At 46.4% G+C, this 18,553-nt stretch overlaps 1 protein-coding gene across 2 annotated transcripts in view; it reads left to right on the top strand.

Annotated features, from left to right (window-relative positions):
- Positions 1-18,553, top strand: part of lrba (LPS-responsive vesicle trafficking, beach and anchor containing) — a 991,104-nt gene that overhangs the window by 110,464 nt on the left and 862,087 nt on the right. For both annotated transcript variants that reach the window (XM_086011652.1, XM_086011642.1), the window contains exons 19-20: positions 743-824; positions 11,610-11,733. In XM_086011652.1, the coding sequence (XP_085867778.1) occupies positions 743-824; positions 11,610-11,733 (206 nt within the window). The remainder of the gene's footprint in view (positions 1-742; positions 825-11,609; positions 11,734-18,553) is intronic.

Genomic DNA, 18,553 nt, shown 5'->3' with positions numbered 1-18,553 from the left:
TATTGCTCTGTAAAAATGTATGAAGGTGGTTTGGGAGTGACCCTCCTAATTTTATAGCATCTTCTCGATGTTCCTGATCTTTGCTTGGTACTTTCTATGGTAGCATAGCTAAAATTGAAAACTTAGCAAGTGAGGAAATTACAAGTACAGACCCACATCTTACTTCTCTCTGTGGCATAACCTGTTGACGTGCCACCACTCTGCAACTCTTTTTTCACAGCATTAGCTTTCTTTCATACTTGCATGTGAGGAAATACCAGGCCTGTACTAAGCATGCTTAGTTCAGTTGCAGGTGTAGATCTACATTCTGTCAATTTGCTAGAGTAGGAGCTTCAACATGTTGTACTACTTTGTTTATATCGGTACAAACTAGCAGAATAACATTGTTGGGGTGAGTTTGACTATAAATAAGTTTTGGCGTGAAGTTGATGTTCAAATATGGTGCCTGAGCATTATTCATGGTATGATATCTGAATTCCTTAATCTACTGACATGCAACTCACTGCCAACTACTTATTCTACATTGTCCATTGTATCTTTTTGTGAGTATTGTAAACCTTGATGTTGCATTCCTGATATAGGATAATAAAACTGGCTTATTTTCAAGGATTCCATTTTATGAGATGCTTCAGTTTGGAAATTTTCTCTGGACTGCAAAATCCAAAAATGGAAAATAAGCGCATTGGAAGTGACATTGTTTCGCATACAATTTGTTTATACCTAAACTTTGATTTTTTTTAAGCTCTTGACTGAGCAGATTTGCACTCAAGTTGTGCATAAGCAGCATCCTGACCCAGATTCATCGGTGAAGATACAAAGCCCACGTAAGCAGTATATATTTTTTTAAAATTTTCTTCCAATCTATACCCATCATTATGAGCCTGCTTGCCTCCAGTAAACTCCTTTAACCATGGAACTTCCATGATTGCAACCAACGCTGCTTTTTGGGTGATTAAATTAAACTATATTTGTAGCAGGGAAAATTAGAATGTTTTGGTGCAACTCCGAGTGGGAAAGGCACTGGGCCCTGATGCCATGTATCCTGGAACACCGAGGAAGTAATTGAGAAAATAGCAGAGGCTCGACCATAGCCTTTGAGACATCCTTACATTTGGAAGTTGTGCCAGAAGAGGGCTACAAATGTAAACCTTTGTTCAAAAAGAGAGAAAGTGATAAATCGGGTAACTTGTTTATTCTTGGGACGTGGGCGACTCTGGCAAGGCCACATTTATTGCCCATCCCAGGTTGCCTGAGAGGGTGTGGTGTTGGTCCTTCTCCTTGAGCCGCTGTATTTCTTGTGGTGATGGTGTTTGGTAGGGAACTGCAGGATTTATGACCCAACGATAATGAAAGAATGGCGATATATGTCCAAGTCAGGATGGTGTGTGATTTGGAGGCGATGGTGTTCTCACAACATGGCTGCTCTTGTTCTTCTTGGTGGTAAAGGTTGCGGGGGAGGGAGATGCTGTCAAAGTAACCTTGCTGGTTGCTGTAGTGTATCCTGTAGATTGTACATGTTGCAGCCACGGTGCAGCAGTGGTGGAAGGGACCAGTCAGCCTAACATTGGTAGTGGATGAACTTCTAGAGGCCATAATATGGGATATAATTAATACTCAACGAGAAACACAGCTTTATTAAGGATACTCACCATGGATTTGTAAATGGAAAGTTGCATCTGCCAAATTTAATAGAATTCTTTGAGGAAATAATGGAATGTATTGATGAAGGAAATGCAGTGTATATGGATTTTCAAAAAATTGTTTGATAGGGTATTGTATAGGAGAGACATCGATAAAAATTAAGGTAAATGGTAGTAAAGGGAATGGTAAGTTTATTTAAAGGTCAGAAAAGAGTTGTGAATAATGGATGTTTTTTGGAATGTAAGGATATAAACAGTGTTGTCCCCCAGGGGTCAGTACTGGGACCATTGCTTGTTGCGTCCGTGTATAATAAAACGCAGACTGCGGAGACCGGTACAACAGGTGTTTACTCAACGTGGCGCTCACTGCAACTGATCTGTACAGATTACTACTCAGTGCTATATACAGGTGTGGTCACTGCCGGTACTGCAGTATACATGAGCTGTAAAACATAGTTTCCCCCCTTAAAGGTATATACATTACATTGCTCATATACTTAAATGATATGAACTTGAGTATAGGGGGCACAATATCAAAATTTGCAGCTGACCTAAGAATCGAGAACATGGTTAACAGAAAAGGACTGTAACTGACTTCAAGGCCTAGAAATTCAGTTGTTTGCGGCAGCCACTAGCGTCTTAGGAGGAGGAGAAGTGGGGCGCTAAGCGGCTAGCGCCCGGGCGCGGTGCGATCTGCGCCTCGCGAACTGCAGTTAAGATTTAGCGGCGGCGCAAAACCTTTGCGCGCGCTCAGCTGCGCGCACAGATCCTGACGTCATTTCAGGGTGCAACGCCCTTTGTGTGCCCCGAACCGGAAATTCAGTGGCGCCGGCCTATTGTGCGCCTGGCGCCCCTAGCGACTGGTAGAGGGGAACGGTTCCCAGTCGCTGCGGGGGGCGCTAATTAAAGGGGATTCCTCCTGCAGTTTAAATGGCAGCCATTTTGCACCACTCCTTCTTTGTGAGAGATGGATCTTTGGAGAGAGACAAAGGTGGAGAGGTTTCTAGTTTGGCTCAACACTCGCACAGGTACTTGTGGCTTCAGGCCACAGCTTTGCACTTGTCTTTAACTTCAGTGTCATAGCATTGATTGGAAACATATAATGGGGGCTGCAATGGGTGGAAACGTTGGGCTTCTCCATTGCATTCAAAGGGCTCAGACGCTGTGAGAGAGTGCCAGTCATGGCCAGACGGAGAAGGGCCAACAGGCGTCGGCAAAAGATGCCTTACCCACCCAGGGTATACCGCCAGCAGTTCTCATATCTGAACATGCCTGAGGAGCAGTGTGTTCGGAGGCTGCGATTCAGAAGGGCGGTGGTCACTGAGATCTGCCACCTGCTTTGCGGAGATCTGCAGCCACAGCTGAGGAGCAGGACGTCTCTGTCGGTGGCAGTGAAGGTGACGGTGGCTCTCAACTTCTATGCCACCGGCTCCTTCCAATCTGCTACTGGGGACATTTCCAACATCTCCCAGTTTGCAGTACATTGCTGCATCCACCAGGTGACCAATGCCCTTTTCAGAAGGAGACGTCAGTTCATCTCCTTCCCCATGACCGTTGACGAGCAGCAAGAGCGTGCAATGGGCTTTGCAGCATTAGCGGGCTTCCCCATGGTGCAGGGCGCCATTGACTGCACACATGTGGCTTTGCGGGCACCTCTAGAGAATGCCGAGGATTACCGCAACCGGAAGGGCTACCATTTGCTCCAAGTGCAGTTGGTGTGTGACCACAGGCAGCTCATCCTAGCTGTCAATGCCCACTTTCCAGGCAGCAGCCACGATGCCTTCATCCTGCGCCAGACTTCTGTGGCAGACACGTTCGAGCCCCAGCCTCACCCACGAGGATGGCTTCTCGGGGACAAAGGCTATCCTTTGTGCACCTGGCTGATGACCCCGCTCCGTGCATCCAGCACCCCTGAAGAGGGATACAATGAGAGCCATCAAGCAACCAGGAACATCATTGAGCAAACAATCGGCGTGCTGAAGCAACGGTTCCGCTGTCTGGATCGTTCCGGGGGAGCCCTACAGTACTCGCCTGAGCGAGTCTCCCATTTCGTTGTCGTATGCTGCACAACCTGGCTATCTGCAGGACTCAGCCACTGCCAGCAGACATTGGAGGACCACAGGAGGAGGAGGAGGACCAGCACAGGAGGGAGGCAGAAAGTGCAAGGGCTGCCCGGCGGCAAGTCGGTTCTAGGCCCCCTCTCAGGGAATGGCTTGTGCCAATGGCAGAAGATGAATGTAGCCACTCCACAAGCCCTCAGCTGAGCAGGGCAACCAGGACTACCAAAAGAAAGCATGGACAGTGCGATTAAGAATTTTTTTTACTGTGATACCTCTGTGCCCTTCCCACATGACAAACTAATGGAGAGAACTTCCCCCCAAAAACACACATACACCAGGGGCCTTTAAAGATGAAACAAATACAGCAGTCTCGGCCTTTATATATAAAACAAAACATTTGGCCACACCTTCTACTTTTTCCCCTGCGAGGGTGATCCGTTTCGCTTCTGTGACTGGCCCCTACCCGCCCTGCAGCAGCTGCTCAATGGGACCCCAGTGGCTGCAGCAAGGCTGGGGGAAGGCTGCTGAGGGTCAGATGGTGAGACGGCAGATGCCCTTGGGGGTCGGCCTGGGCCTGGAGGGGCCGGCTGCTGACTGCTCCAACTCTGCTTGGGCGGCAGCAGTCTGTCCAGCAGCTGGTGGCAGCTGCAATGGAGGAGTGACGGTGTTGGCTGCAGGAATGCTGCCAACCTGACAAATCACAGGCACTCCCTGGTCGGCTGAGACATTGGCACGGGCCAGCACTGCAGCATGCGCAGCAATCTGCTGCGGCACAGACTGCTGGGCTGCTGTGGCACGGCGAGTGCCCCGGCGATGCCTGGCCGATCCAGCGAGTGTGGCAGCAGTTAGTGCCCGTGTGGCCCTGGTCTGTGTCTGCATGACACGACTGAGCACTTGGCTAGAAGCCGCCTGTGAAGCAGCAAAGTCCTGCTGACTCCTAGCCTGTGCTGCCGTGACGTCCTGCAGACTCCTGGCCTGTGCTGCCTCGAATTCCTGCACACTCCTTGCCAGTGACTCTATGGAGTCAGGCATCCTTGCCACTGCAGCCATGAGCTCAGTGTGCCTGCGCTCAGCCTGGGCGCCCATTTCTGCCACGAGCCGCACCTCCTCTGCGCTCACCGTAGCAGGACTGGAGGCCGCACTCGCCCTCCGGGGAGAAGGCCGCCGAGCTTCCCCACCCCTCCCGCGTTGCTGCAGCCCGCTAGTCCCCGGAGCTTCACTATCCTCCGACCCTTCCCCTCTGCTCCCCTCCAGGGAAGCCGTGTCACCATCATGGCCATGGGCTGCCTCGGCTGAGGGCGTCCCTGATGGGCTGGCTTCCTCTTCCTCCTCCTCTGTCTGACTCGGACACAGTGCCAGCTTGAGGGGCCGCCTCCTCACCTGGCGAGTCACCATCTGAAAGCAAGGAGGCACAAGAGTTGCTTTAGAGTGAGGACAGGGCGGCAGCGAGGGTGGCATGAGTGCTGCTGTGCACTGCATTGGTTCGATAGTGGCAAAGGATGCTGGTGTGAGGCGCAAGTGGAAAGGGAGAGGTCAGAAAGGTGATGACCTTACCATTGGTGCTCAGAACAGGGTCAGCATCTCCAGTGGCGACTGGGCCACTCAGCCGGCCTGCCATGATCCGCTCCACTCGCTGCTCGAGGTCGCTCAGCGGTTTCAGGTCAGGACGGCCTCCCCCGGTCTGTCGCTGCTGTCTTCTGTTATGTGCCAGCTTGGCCTGCAAGAGAAAGGACAGCCTCTAAGTACAGTGTCAAGCCCTGATCTTGCCCGCACTGCCTCCCATGGTCGAATAGCCCTGACTGTCTAAAGTCCTGAATGCGCAAGTGCTTTTCATGACAGTCCCATAACTGCTGGGTGAGGGCTGGCCATTGGGGCTTTCAGACCCGTTTGGCCATAAAGTGAGGTGCACATGCAGGGATGAGGAGGATACTGGAAAGGGTACTCACCCTGACAACCCGAGTGAGGTCGTTGAATTTTTTTCCGGCACTGGGTTGGTGTCCTGCCAACCATGCTGTTGGACGTGACCCTGTTTGCCACATCCCTCCATGCTTTCCGATATTCGGGCAGCGGCCTCCTGCCACCCTCAGGGAAGAGGATATGGCGCCTGCGGTCCACTGCGCCAACCAGCAGCCTCGGGTCTCCCTCGCCGAAGCGCTGCGCTCTCTCCCTGGCCTTCTCCATTCTCCTGGGCGTGGAGCTGTTCCAGAAGCAGTGTTCAGGCCTTGCCTTAGGGCTGCAGTGTGCAAGGCGTGGCAGCCAAGCAATGCCACCCTCCCCCTTTAAGTGCTGACTGGCGCCTGACTGTCTGCCCTCAATGAGCAACTCGCCACACCTGCGCTGCGCCTGCCTTCGGTGTTTGCGCCCCGGATCGCCGGCTTAGCGCCTAATGATAGTCGTGCATCGCCTGCTTTAGCGCAGTAGCAACCTCTTGGGGCGATGCAACTGAATATCAGCGAAGGTGGCGCTAAGTTGCGCCGGGCGCAAAAGTTAGCGAACGCCATGCTGTAACGCCCCAAACGTGGCTATACTGAATTTCTAGGCCCAAGATTTTATTGACCGGTTAGTAAAGTGGACAGATGGATGTCAGTTGAATTTTAATGTGAAGAAATATGAGATACATTTTGGGAGGATGCATAAGGAGAGGACATCGACACTAAATGGTAAAACATAAAATGAGTAGAGGAACAGAGATACTTGGGGGCTGAATTACATAGTTCATACAAAAGTAGGGGGACAAGTTGATAAAGATGTGAAAAAAACACGAATGGGATCCTAGGGATGTAGAGTACAAGAGCTGAGCCTATATAAATCAATGGTTAGGCCACAGTCAGCAGATTATCTCCAGTTTTGGTTGCCTTACTTTAAGAAGGATATCAAGATCATGGAGAGAGTACAGAAGAGACTTATTATGATACTGGGGTTGAGAGTCTTTAGTTATGAAGGACTTGAGAAACTGATTCTTTTCTTTAGAACAGAAATGATTAAGAGATCTGATAGGCATTCCAAATTATGAGCAATTTTGATAAGTTAAATAGGATAAAATTATTTTCATTGGGCAGTGTTAATAACTAGAGGCCATAAATTTAGGATCATAACCAAAAGGTGAGAGCTTGAGAATTTTCTTTACATATTGTATTGTTGGGACATGGAATGTTTTCCCAGAAGCAGTGATGGAAGCATCCATAATCAAGCTTTGCAAAGGGACATGAGTAAAATGCAAGGGAATGGGGTGACATGAATACCTCTGACAGCTAGCATGGGTATGATGGGATGAATGCCCTCCTGCACTAAAATTCAATGACTCATTCTAAAACACAGGTTTCCCTTCACCTTCCCTGGCTCTCAGGCCTATTGTTGTATTGGTATTGAATGGTTGCCTTCCAAATCTGCTCCAGATCTAGAAATCATGATGCGCTGTAGTTATTTTCCTCATTGTTAGGATCAGCCAGTCTGTAAATAACGCACAAAATGTTTAAATGTATACAGTGACTATATTTAACATTTTTGGGAGAGCAACAGTGATTTTAGAAGCTTATATTATAATAAACGGTTCTTAAAAATAGTGAGAAATCGTAGCATTGTCTGGCTTTAAATGAGACTTTCGTGGAGGTGGAATTGCACTGAGTGGCTATAGAATAAATGTTTCATCAGGGATGGGGCAGGAGGCACCTATTCAAAGGGGAAGGGTTGCACCTCAACAGGACTGTGATCAATGTCCTCGTGGGGAGGTTCACTAGTGTGGTTGGGGAGGGTTTAACCTAAATTGGCAGGGGGGTGGGCACCAGCATATAGAAGTAGAAAAGAGGAATAAGGTGCCTGAAGGAGGGGAGTGTGTTGGATAGTACTAGAGAAGAAAGTAGTACAATATTAGATAGGAACAGACGAAGAATGACTACGAGAAATACAAAGACAGGATTGGAATGCCTGTATGTAAACGCACAAAGTGTGGTGAATAAAGTTGGTGAGCTACAAGCACAATTATCCGTGAGGGAATATGATGTGGCAATAATGGAAATGTGGCTTAAAAATGATGAGAACTGGGTGCTTAATATTCACGGATACAAGGTATTCAGAAAAGATGGGGAAGGAAAATAGGGAGGTGGAGTGGCAGTACTGATTAGGGAAGACATTGTAGTGTTGGAAAGAGAGGATGTCCTTGGGGCAAGGACAGAATCCAGTTGGTTAGAGTTGAGAAGCAAAAAGGGTATGATCACGCTATTGGGATATTCTATAGGCCTCCAAATAGTGAGAGATAGAGGAGCAAATCTGTAGGGAAATCAGATGTGCAAGAACTATAGAGTGGTGATATTGGGGGACTTTAATTACTCAAATATCGATTGGGAAAATGTTACAATAAAGGAAAACAAGGGGGAGGAATTTCTGAAATGTGTTCAGGAGAACTTCCTTGACCAGTATGTTCTCGGCCCAACTAGGAAGGAGGCATTGCTGGGGAATGAGGTGGGCCAAGTGGATCAAGTGTCTGTGCGAGAGCACTTGGGTAAGAGTGATCATCGTATCAGAAGGTTTAGATTAGTAATGGAGAGGAGCAAGGAACAATCTAAAGTAGAACTTCTAAATTGGAAGAGGGCCAACTTCAATGGGATGAGGGGATCTAGCCAGGGTAAAATGGAACCAAGGATTGACCGGAAAAACTGTAATGGAACCTTTAAGGAGGAGATCTTTCAGGTACAAGGTAGGTGCATTCCAACGAGAGGGAAAGGTAGGGCAACCAAAGCCAGGACTCCGTGGATGACGACGGAGATAGAGAAGATGATGAAACAAAAAAAAGAGGGTGTATGATGCATGTCAGCTGAATTCTTCAAGTGAGAACCAGGCCAATGACAATAAATTGAGAAGGGAAGTGAAGATAATATGAGAATAGAATGGCAGTTAACATAAAAGGGAGCCCAAAAATCTTCTACCAGCATATAAATAGTAAGAGGCGGGGTGGGACCTATTAGGGACAAAGAAGGTGATATATGCTTCGAGGCGCAGGGGAAGGCTAGAATACTCCGAGTACTTTGTATCGGTGTTTACTAAGGAAGAGGATGCTGACAAAATATCAGTAGAAGCGGAGATGGTAGAGGTAATGGATGGGGTGAAAATTGATGGGCAGGATGTACTGGAAAGGCTGGGTATGCTTAGAGTGGATAAATCGCCTGGTCCAGATGGCTTGCATCCCAGGTTGCTAAGGGAAGTGGGGGTGGAGATAGTGAAAGGGCTTGCCATAATCTTCCAATCTTTCCTAGGTGCAGGGGAGGTGCCAGAGGATTGGAAAGTGGCATATGTGACACCCTTGTTCCGGAGTGTAAGGACAATCCGGTCAGTTTAACATCAGTGGTGGATAAGGTTTTAGAAACAACAATCAGGAAAAAAATTCATAGGCACTTGGAGAGGTTTAAGTTAATTAAGGAGAGCCAGCACAGATTTGTAAAAGGCAGATCGTGTTAGACTAATCTAATTGAATTTTTTGATGATGTAACAGAGAAGGTTGATGAGGGGAATGCAGTGGATGTTGTCTATGGATTTTAAGAAAGCGTTTGACAAAGTACCACACAAAAGGCTGGTTAACAAAATTGAGGCTCATGGAATAGGAGGGTCAGTGTCAGCTTGGATAAGGAATTGGCTTAAGGACAGAAAACAGCGAGTTGTGGTAAATGGTTGTTTTTCAGACTGGAGGATGGTAGACAGTGGTGTTCCCCAAGGGTCAGTGCTGGGGCCACTGCTTTTTTTTGATATATATAAATGACTTGGATATTGGAATAGAGAGTAAAATTTCAAAATTTGTCAATGACACCAAACTTGAGGGTGTGGCAAACAGTGAGGATGATACCAATTGACTGCAACAGGACATAGAAAGGCTAGCAGAATGGGCAAACAAGTGGCAGATGGAATTTAATACAGAGAAGTGTGAGGTGATACATTTTGGCAGAAGGGATAGGGAGAGGCAATATACACTTAATGGCACAGTTCTAAAGAGTGTGCAGGGACAGAGGGACCTGGGTGTTCATGTGCTTAGATCTTTGAAGGTGGCAGGACATATTGAGAGAGTAGTTAGCAAAGCATATGGGATCTTGAGCTTCATAAATAGAGGTATTGAGTACAAAAGCAGGGAAGTTATGCTGAACTTTTATAAAGCTCTGGTTAGGCCACAACTAGAGTATCGCGTCCAGTTCTAGTCACCACACTTTTTAGGAAGGTCCTTGTGAGGGTGCAAAGGAGATTTACCAGAATGGTTCCAGGGATGAAGGATTTTAGCTACAGGGTTAGGTTGGAGAAGCTGGGGTTGTTCTCCTTCGAGCAAAGGAGGTTGAGGAGAGACTTGATAGAGCTGTATAAGATTATGACTGGTTTGGATAAGGTAGACAGAGAACGGCTGTTCCCATTAGCTGATGGTACAAGGACAGGGGGACACAGATTTAACGTTTTGGGCAAGAGATACAGGGGGCATGTGAGGAAGAACTTTTTTATGCAGCGAGTGGTAATGACTTGGAACTTGCTGCTGATGAGGGTGGTGGAAGCAGAGACGATCAATGATTTTGAATGGAAATTGGATAGGCACTTGAGGGAAATAAACTTGCAGGGCTATGGGGATAGAGCGGGGGAATGGGACTGACTGGATTGCTCTACAGAGAGCCGGCATGGACTCGATGGGCCGAATGGTCTCCTTCTGTGCCGTATGACTCTATGACTAATTATACTGTTGGTTTTGCAGTCTGTGCTTGTGAATTATAACTTTACGTAAAAGAACAAGAATCCAGTAGCACAAATTTTCTGTTTGATTTCAGGGGTTTTATACAGTAATTGGTAGGAATGCAGAATTTGAAGTAGTTTTATGTTTTGCATTGCTGCACATCCCATTTCCTTTATACAGGTTTTGTACATAATCATTTTTAGAGCGGGTAATGAGATAGAACAAGGAGAGGAAATTGTGCAGGTTCATTGTCTTAGAATTCAGGTTCTTGGGTAACAGCGAATCACAGCATGGTTAACTCTTTTTCCTGCCCCCACCCCCACCCCCACCCCCTTCCCCAACACAACAAATAGTTTCTCATTGAAGCCTCAACTTGGTTTCATCTTGTGTGGTTAACAATTGTTTAGGCGCTGGTTTAAATTCTCACTTTGTAGACTTATTTCAACTTGGTACCTGTTTCAAAACTGTTTCAGTGTATTAAAACTTTAATCCGAAATAGGCAGTCAAGTCCTGGGTTATTTTCATGAGCTGCATCTTAATTGATTTCTGGTAGGCATCTCCTCAACCAATGACTTGTTTTGCTTAGAAAATATCAAAGCTGGGATTACGCTTTTGAGTTACCCTCTTCTGCCCTCCCCAAAAACATAGTGTATTTCTGATTTTTATTTCTGTATGAAGTGTGTTGTGCCCTTCAGGGTGAGTTATCTATGGGCTGAAATTCCCAAGTCCGGCATTGTAAAAGTTAGATGTAGAATAAAGCTTTTTCTGCAGTGCCCCCAAAATATTCTTAAACCCTTATCTCAGAAGACAAGGCCCATGTTCTGTTTCTCCATAGATACCAGCTATATTGAGGCTTCTTAAAGATATACATGAATACATTTCCCTCCCCTGAAGGAGAACAAGAGTATAAAATCTCATCTGATACTTTAAGAAATATCCACTGTAATGGAAGCCAGCACTGCAGCTTTTATTAGCAGTTCAAACCCTTCTTTTTTTATTCAAGTCCAAATGTAATTTGTACAGCATATAATAATTAGCTTAATTAAAATGTGGATTTTAGGGGAATACTGTAAAAAAGCAGTGCAAGTTTTCTTGCAGGCTAAGAGTCACAGAACAGCCAAGGTAACAATTGCTAAGTGTGATACCTTTTAGATACTTCTGCTTTGAGAATTCCATCACTTTTGACCTTGTATACTGTGATTGGTATTTTTCCAGAAATCCTGAAAGTCATCGCAACACTGCTGAGGAATCCTCCTCAGCCTTTAGAAACTATGGAGGTTCGTCGTGTTTTCTTATCTGACATGATCAAACTCTTCAACAACAGCCGAGAAAACAGGAGGTGCGTTTGCTATTGATACAAATTTCAAGTGCAGTAATTTAATTGAGTGAACTAAGCACACCCACATTACGATTTTCTTAAATGTGAAATTTGGATTTGTTTAGACAAGTAATTTGTTCATCTCTACCTATCGCTTTGGTGATTTTGCTCATCCACCCCATCCACTTTGGTACTTCTAGTTTTCTGACACTGGAATATTAAGGGTGAGGCTGCATAAGAAAGCTTGGAGGGCAAAAAAACTGTTGGTGCATCAGGTGCACTCTTTCCACAGTCGATGCATAACTCTTTCAATCATGGACTCCCCTGCTTTAAGACTACAAACGCTTAACCTAACCTCTTGGGAATTAAGCAAATTTACTAATATCTTAATAACACTCAATCTCTTCTCAACTTAAAATGCAGTTCCTCTTTAAAGGTAGTCTGCTCTATATATGCTGAGGGCAAAGGGGAGTGTTTTTTCTTCATTTCTAGTCTTGATGAATGCTTGTAAATTTTGTAATTCTATCAAGTTCTGTGCTTGCTGCCGGCCCAACCTAAAAAGCCTGCATACCTCTGTTACCTGTACCGTTCATCTTTATCATGTGTCATCGTTACTGAAAGCTTGGTCAAACTCTTTAACAGCCGAGAGAACAGGAGGTGCAGTTACTGGTTACTCTTCTTTGAGCTCTTTGAACTCTTTCCAATATATGTATCTCATCTCCAACAATTCCAGAGGTGAGGTGAGCGTGACTACCCTTGACAACAAGGCAGCATTTCACCTAGTGTGGCATCAAGGATCCCTAGTAAAATTGAAGTCAATGGGAATCGGGGGGAAAACTCTCCACTGGCTGGAATCATACTTAGCACAAAGCAAGATGGTGGTGGTTGTTGGAGATCAATCATCTCCGCCCCAGGACATCACTGCAGGAGTTCCTCAGGGCAGCATCTTAAGCCCAACCATCTTCAGCTGCTTCATCAATGACCTTCCCTCCATCATAAGGTCAGAAATGGGGATGTTTGCTGATGATTGCAGTGTTCAGTTCCATTCGCAACTCCTCATAATGAAGCAGCCCAAGCCTGAACACAGCAAGATCTGGACGACATTCAGGCTTGGGCTGATAAATGGGAAGTAACATTTGCGTCACACAAGTGCCAGGCAATGATTATCTCCAACAAGAGAGTCTAACCACCGTCCCTCGACATTCAATGGCATTACCATCACCGAATTCCCCCACCATCAACATCCTTGGGGGATGTCACTATTGACCTGAAACTTAACTGGACCAGCCATATAACTACTGTGGCTTCAGGAGCAGGTGAGTGACTCACCTCCAGATCAATGTTCCCACTAACTTTTTTTGTAATGAGCGGCCCACGAACTCCTTTGAGCACGACCTTTTTGTCCATGAGCAAATTTTAAAACAACCACAACAACTTTTACAACGATAGCAACCACTTAAAAGCATATATACAGTAATGCCATATTGCCACCCCACCGTCTCAGATCATGAGACAATCAGACAAGGTTCTATACAAGTTCAACATCACTTCTCTGCTTTTGAATTCTATTCCTCTAGAAATGAACCCCAGTGCTTTATTTGCACTTTTATGGCTTTTTTAACCTGCCCTGCTACTTTTAATGATTTGTGAAACTACACCCCTAGATCCCTTTGCACCTCTACCCCATTTAGATTCTTATTTTCCAAGGAGTAGGTCGCCTCCTTATTCCTCCTACCAAAATGCACCACTTCACACTTCTCTATATTGAAATTCATTTGTCATTTACATTTACATGCCCATTCTGCAAGTTTGTTTCTGGTATAATTAACTAAAAGCTTTTAGTTCATCATGTACAAACTCTATTTAATAAAAAATTACTTGTCAGAAATGACTGGGATATAAAAGAACTGCATAATAATGCATTAACACTTCATAAACATCACTCAGTTACGCTGTTATGTATCGACAAACAATCCAAAAGCCCAAGGTGAGCTGAAAGAGGCATTTCTATTTGTGCAATTAGTATTAATTTTAAAGTTTTCAATGTGTTAGCCCATCCTTCATGTCACTAGCAGTGGCTGCACAAGCAGCGGCTTTCCTATGGCGCTGACGTGCTGTACGTCCAGATAGGTAATTTGAATATTAATCACAATGCATCCAGACAACCAACAAACATAAAGTGCTGTAGTTCTTTAGTTCACAATATTAAAAAAAAATTGAACAAAAATGGGTATCCGTATTTCCAACTTCAATCACTTCCATTAATAAACGTCGTCTGCTTGAACCAGCACATTCCCCATATAACATGTCACAAATGCAGCACTTATTCACCAGTGCAGAAAAACACAGACACAATTTGCGTCACTGAATTAAAAACAAAAAGCAGGAAAAGCTATGATTTAACAGAAATGACCAATCAGACTGACTTGGAAATGTTTACTAATACGTTGACGTAAAGATCTTAATTTACGATTTTAGCTTCTAATGTTTTTCTCTCAAACACTCTCCACAATATTAATCCCTGCTCTTATCACGAAAAGTGTTGAATTATTTTAGGTACTTCCCAATTAAATAGTGGGAAACAAACTTCATTGTACTCAATTTTTAACCTCCTATTTCAAACATTTATACCAAATCAAAATTGTACATTATCAGTTTAATCGATTTTGTGTCTTTCTCAATAAACAAATAGTTTCTTCTAAAGTAGCTTCCTGCAATTTTTATACATCATTACCTAACTCGTGTTTCTGTTAACATTCCACTAAACGTTTAAGAGGAAATCTATATTTACATTATTCCTGGGACATGTTAGGACTATAGAATGACAGACAAAATAAAATGGTTTGTGTTTTTCCCCTTTGGTTCTCTTCCTAAACGCCTCATTACTTTTTATTGACTTTTAAAAAAAATATTATGTAACTCCAACAAATCCTCCCTGCCATCCCCCCCCTCAACAGCATGGTTACATGTTTGTGTAAAGCTACTCGCTCCAGTCGATCATTCAAAATCAAATAGAGAAATTTCAATTTTAAAATGTTTTAAGCATTTCAGAACCTCTATAAAAGCATTTGGACTTCAAGATCTGGTTGAAAGTTGTTTAGATGAGGGGAAAATTGATTTTTGTTTCTGCCAAAATCATATTCGAAACTTAGGGGGGAAAGAAGTGTTTTTAACACTCAGTTTTTGTGAAAAGTTCATTAGAAATCTTTAAATTCTTTCAAATCTCATTGCAGCTTTGACAGAAGTTGCTCCAAGTTTGTCTTTCCCTCTTCAATGCTGTCGTTAAACATACAACAAAAAAATAAAATAAACTCTAACTCCAAACTGAGCTCAAATAAGGAAGTGAATAAAGTAGTTAAACTTCCGAAGAAGGCGGTGAGGTTATCTATCCCCAGCCTTGGTGATGAGTTGCGATCAGTTTTGGAGAAGTTGTTTCCTCTTTTTCTGCTGCCATTCCCTCTGTCTCTCACAGACTCTGAGGTACAAACAGGAGCATAAACTTTTTTTCCCCCCTCATTACATGATTTAAACAACCCTGATAGACTCTTTCAAAAAGGGGACACCTGGCAAAATTTAACTGGAGCTTACCGTGGGACATTCAACATCACTTTCCCATACTTTTTTCCATCTTTAAAAAAAATTCTCACTTTTTTGTTTCACTTGGGGCCCAAAACTTGTTTGCTTTAGCTTCCTTACAGTGGCCATTGTAGATGTGCTGCGCCTCCACCTGTGGTGTTCCAAAGTGCGGCCGCCGCTCAGATCCCAGGAACGGACTACACGCGTCTGGACCCTCATCCCTCTCGGAGTCGCTCTCTCTCTCGCCCTTGCCCCCGCTGGCTCTTGCCCCTGCTGGCTTTGGCTGGCTCCCGGCCCCCTCTGGCTCTTGTGCCCCCTGCCCCCCCCCGGCCCCCTCTGGCTCTGGCCCCCTCCCCCCTCTGGCTCTAGCTCTTGCCCCGCCCCCCCCTCCCCCCTCTGGCTCTCTCTCTTCCCCACCCCCCGCCCGGCCCCCTCTGGCTCTCGCCCCCCCCCCCCGGCTCTTGCCCCCACTCCAATTCCCGGCCCCCGCTCCGGCCCGCCCTTCAATTCCCGGCCCCCGCTCCCACCCCCCTCCAATTACCGCCCCCCCTCGATCTCGCCTCCTCCACCCCCCCCCCCCCCCCCCCCCCCCCCCGGCCACCAAAGGATCCCATGACATAGAAGATAGGAGCAGGAGTAGGCCATTCGGTCCTTCGAGCCTGCTCTGCCATTCAATGAGATCATGGCTGATCATCCAAATTCAGTACCCTGTCCTTGCCTTCTCCCCATATCCCTTGATCCCTTTAGCCTCAAGAAATATATCCAACTCTTTCTTGAATATATTTAATGAACTGGCCTCCACTGCCCTCTGTGGCAGAGAATTCCACAGGTTCACCACTCTCTGGGTGAAGAAGTTCCTCCTCATTTCAGTCCTAAATGGCTTACCCCTTATCCTTAGACTATGACCCCTGGTTCTGGACTCCCCGGCCATCCGAAACATCCTTCCTGCATCTAGTCTGTCCAGGCCTGACAGAATTTTATAGGTTTCGATGAGATCCCCTCTCAATCTTCTAAACTCCAGTGAGTATAAGCCCAATCGACACAATCTCTCCTCATACGTCATTCCTGCCATCCCAGGTATCAGCCTGGTGAATCTTCGCTGCACTCCTTCCATGGCAAGAACGTCCTTCCTCAGGTAAGGCGACCAAAACTGCACACAATACTCCAAGGTGCGGTCTCACCAAGGCCCTGTACAACTGTAGCAAGACATCCTTGTTCCTGTACTCGAACCCTCTTGCTACGAAGGCCAACATACCATTTGCCTTCTTAACCGCCTGCTGCACCTGCATGCTTACCTTCAGCGACTGGTGCACAAGAACACCCAGGTCTCTTTGCACTTCCCCTTCTCCCAATCTATTGACATTCAAATAATGCACAGAGCTGATGAAATTGTGGCCCAACTAGATACTGCACATGCGCGGCCCAGTATCCCGTGAGCCGGCGCTGAAGGCGGCAGGCAAAGAATCAGAGCGCGGGGGATTTTCCTGCTGAAAGGTCAAAGTTCAAGGGAGAAAACCAAACCCCTCCCGGCATTGCACAGCAACCCATCAACCATCAGAACACACTTCAAAAGCTGAAATTGCAATCGGCTCTGAGGTTGCAAGACTCACAAACGAGTCTGTCTGGATTCCCTGAGCCATTGTGTATACGGCGCCTCCCCCACCCCAGCTACTGCCAAGTTCTCTGTGTGGCATTTCAGATCAACTGCGCGTGAGTTCATGAATCGCTGCACGCACCTTAGAGAGAAGAGTGCTCCTGACTCCCCAAAGCCTTTCCACCATCTACAAGGCACAAGTCAGGAGTGTGATGAAATACACTCCACTTGCCTGGATGAGTGCAGCTCCAACAACACTCAAGAAGCTCGACACCATCCAAGACAAAGCAGTCCACTTGATTGGCACCCCATCCACCACCTTAAACGTTCACTCCCTCCACCACCGGCATACCATGGCTGCAGTGTGTACCATCTACAAGATGCATTGCAGCACCTCGCCAAGGCTTCTTGGGCAGCACCTCCCAAACCTGTGAACTCTACCACCTAGAAGGACAAGGGCAGTAGGCACATGGGAATACCATCACCTGCAAGTTGCCCTCTCAAGTTACACACCATCCTGACTTGGACATATATCGCTGTTCCTTCATCGTTGCTGGTTCAAATTCCTGGAACTCCCTCCCTAACAGCACTGTGGGAGTACCTTCACCACAAAGATTGCAGCAGTTCAAGAAGACGGCTAGCCACCACCTTCTCGAGGGCAATTGGGGATGGGCAATAAAAGCTAGCCGAACCAGCGACGCCCACATCCCAGGAACGAATAAAGAAAACCAAGAAGCTCAGGGTCTTCTTTATCACTAAGATTGAGACCATCTATTCAGCTGCCTCTGCTGCTTCCCCCTCTTCCCCATGTTCACCAAGCCTAACCTTGCCCAAGGCTGCTCCTGCCTTTGCCCTGAACGAATGTCTTTCTGCAGTTCCTCTCGGATCTCCACTTATGAACCCTCCAAGCTCACCTTGTCCATAAGACCCATCTCCTCCTCCCTTGACCCCATTCCCATGAACCTGCTTACCAACCAACTTCCCTTCCTGTCTTCCATGCTAGCTGACATTGTAAATGGTTCCCCCTCCTCTGGTACTGTCCCTCGAGCTTTCAAAACTGCTATCATTTCTCACCGCCCCCCCCCCCAATAAAAACACATCCTCGACCCCTCTGTTCTTCCAAACTGCCACCTGATCTCCTGCCACCTGATCTCCAACCTCCTTACCACTCCACAAAGTTCTTGAACGTGTTGTTGCCTCCCAAATCCATGCCCCTTTCCTACAACTCCGTGTTTGAACCTCTCCAATCGGGTTTCTGTTTCTGCCACAGCACTGAAACACCCCTAATCAAAGTCGCAATTGCCATCCTCTGTTACTGTGACCATATTGCACTATCCCTCCTTGTCCTTCTTGACCTTCCTGCAGCCTTTGACATGGTCAACTGCACCGTGTTCTTCCGTTGTCCAGCTCTGTGGGATTGCTCTTGCTTAGTTCCACTCTGGCTTCTATTCCTGCCCCCGTGCTGTTACCTCTGGAATTCTCTAAGGATCTGTCCTTGGCCCCCTCTTTCTCATCTACATACGGCCCCATGGCGACATCATCTGCAAACATGGGGTCAGGTTCCACATGTACGCTGACGACACCTAGCTTTATCTCTCCTCCATCTCTCGATCACTCCACTGCCTCTCTGTTGTCAGACTGCTTGTTCAATATTCAGTCTTGGATGAGTTG

The sequence above is a fragment of the Somniosus microcephalus genome, chromosome 2 (genome assembly GCF_052327205.1).
Source record: "Somniosus microcephalus isolate GS21.2 chromosome 2, FLI_Smic_1.0, whole genome shotgun sequence".
Lineage (NCBI taxonomy): Eukaryota > Metazoa > Chordata > Chondrichthyes > Squaliformes > Somniosidae > Somniosus > Somniosus microcephalus.
This window is presented reverse-complemented; position numbering and strand designations above follow the sequence as displayed.